The sequence below is a fragment of the Scylla paramamosain genome, chromosome 47 (assembly GCF_035594125.1).
Source record: "Scylla paramamosain isolate STU-SP2022 chromosome 47, ASM3559412v1, whole genome shotgun sequence".
Classification (NCBI taxonomy): domain Eukaryota; kingdom Metazoa; phylum Arthropoda; class Malacostraca; order Decapoda; family Portunidae; genus Scylla; species Scylla paramamosain.
The window spans coordinates 1,930,325-1,932,500 of record NC_087197.1 but is presented as its reverse complement, the minus strand read 5'-3'; the positions used below and the strand labels follow the sequence as shown (position 1 = coordinate 1,932,500).

General features: G+C 51.9%; 1 protein-coding gene across 3 annotated transcripts in view; it reads right to left on the bottom strand.

The window, feature by feature from the left end:
* LOC135094830 (trichohyalin-like) overlaps nt 1-706 on the bottom strand; it is a 25,427-nt gene extending 24,721 nt beyond the window's left edge. The window contains exon 1 of one of the 3 annotated variants that reach the window (XM_063995240.1): nt 1-706. This exon is cut by the window's left edge and continues 23 nt beyond it. In XM_063995240.1, coding sequence (XP_063851310.1) covers nt 1-49 — 49 coding nt within the window. In that variant the 5' untranslated portion in view covers nt 50-706. The other 2 variants (XM_063995239.1, XM_063995242.1) reach the window with 2 other exon arrangements.
* Between the last annotated feature and the right edge of the window lie 1,470 nt (nt 707-2,176).

Here is a 2,176-nt window from a genome sequence, read left to right as displayed (position 1 = left end):
TGTTCTTGTCGTTGTGCTTGTTGTCACTGTCTTCCCCCTGCTTGTTCATTAGGTCAGGCTGGGGTGGTGACCTCTTCTCATTGACCTGTACCCTGACCTGGGATAACCTCTCTCTTTCTCTCCCTCTCTTCCTCCCTCCTCTTCACCTCCTTATTTAACTTATTCCTCTTTTATTTCAGAGGAATAAGAGAGGTTATCGTCTATCCCTCTTCCTCTTTTCTCTTCTTTTCTCCCTATTCTTCCTTTCTTAAGAGGACGAAAGGGAATTAACCTCCACTCTTTTCATGCCCCTATCGTATTCCTGGGACGATCATAAGCTGGGTGTGTGTGGGAGGGAGGGATGGAGGTGTGGGAGGGATGGAGAGATGGAGGGAAGGGGGAGAGATATATAGATGAGGAGGATAATGATGAGAGGATACCTATGGAATCAGAAGGAGGAGGAGGAGAAGGAGGAGGAGGAGGAGGAGACGAGAATAAGAGAAATAGGAGAAGAAGGAGGAGGAGGAAGAGGAAGAGGAGGAGGAGGAGAGGATAACAAATGAGGTAACAGCACTTTTTAAACACCACAAACCACCACCACCACCACCATCACCACCACAACACAACACCGCTAAACACCACACCCTCTTCTGTATCTCCGTGGGCGTGTGTGCGTGTGTGCAGCTCCCTCGCCCCTCTAGAAGTGTGTAGGGGCGCTGCAGGGGCGTGTGTGGTGGGGACGAGTGATCCTGCCCTCGCTGCGAAGATGCCCCGCCCCACCACCTCAACCGTGCCCCGTGCCAAGGTATTTTAGGGACCTTTGCCAATATGTCCCAGCATCCCCCCTTGGTGTACCTGCCTCCGCCTCCCTGTCAAGCTCTCACCCCTGTCCTCCCTGCCGGTCCTTCTTCCCCTCTCTACCTGTGTTGTAGTGTGTGTGTGTGTGTGTGTGTGTGTGTGTGTGTGTGTGTGTGTGTGTGTGTGTGTGTGTGTGTGTGTGTGTGTATGTGTGTGTTTCTCTCTTCTCCTTTTTCGTTCTTTTCAATTTTCTTTTTTTTTTTTTCATCTTTGTATTCTCTTGTTTCTCTCTCTCTCTGTCTCTCTCTCTCTCTCTCTCTCTCTCTCTCTCTCTCTCTCTCTCTCTCTCTCTCTCTCTCTCTCTCTCTCTCTCTCCCTTCGCTTTTTCTTCAGTTCCCCTCTGTTATCTTTCCTTTTCCCATATCTTCTCCTCCTCCTCCTCCTCCTCCTCCTCCTCCTCCTCCTCCTCCTCCTCCTCCTCCTCCTCCTCCTCCTCCTCCTCCTCCTCCTCCATCTATCCCTCTTCTCTTCTTCAGCTATGCCTCAACTATTTATTTCTCTCCTCCTCCTCCTCCTCCTCCTCCTCCTCCTCCTCCTCCTCCTCCTCCTCCTCCTCCTCCTCCTCTTTCCTTCTCCTCCTTCTTCTCCTCCACCCACATATTTTCCAACTGTCCGCCTCCTCCACCCACACATCTCTAGCTGTCCTCCTCCTCCTCCTCCTCTTCCTCCTCCTCCTCCTCCTCCTCCTCCTCCTCCTCCTTGTATAATATAATCTTTGCCTCCGTTGTCTCCTCCTTTCTCTTCTTTTTCTCCTCCTCCTCCTCCTCCTCCTCCTCCTCCTCCTTCTCTTCCTTCTCCTCCTCCTCCTCCTCCTCTTCCTCCTCCTCCTCCTCCAACATGCCAGATTTTCCCCTCACGTCCCTCTCCCTCACCTTTGCCTCCTTCTCCCCTTTTCTCTCTCCTCTCTCTTATCCCTCCATCTCCGCCCCCCCCCCTCTCTCTCTCTCTCTCTCTCTCTCTCTCTCTCTCTCTCTCTCTCTCTCTCTCTCTCTCTCTCTCTCTCTCTCTCTCTCTCTCTCTCTCTCTCTCTCTCTCTCTCTCTCTCTCTCTCAACGCTGTAGGTGACAGCTTAAACAGCACCCACGCCTCACTTCCTGCCCTCCCCCTTCTCTCTCTCTCTCTCTCTCTCTCTCTCTCTCTCTCTCTCTCTCTCTCTCTCTCTCTCTCTCTCTCTCTCTCTCTCTCAACGCTGTAGGTGACAGCTTAAACAGCACCCACGCCTCACTTCCTGCCCTCCCCCTTCTCTCTCTCTCTCTCTCTCTCTCTCTCTCTCTCTCTCTCTCTCTCTGGCCAAGACAAGGTACTGACACAAAATACATAATATATAATACACGCGTAA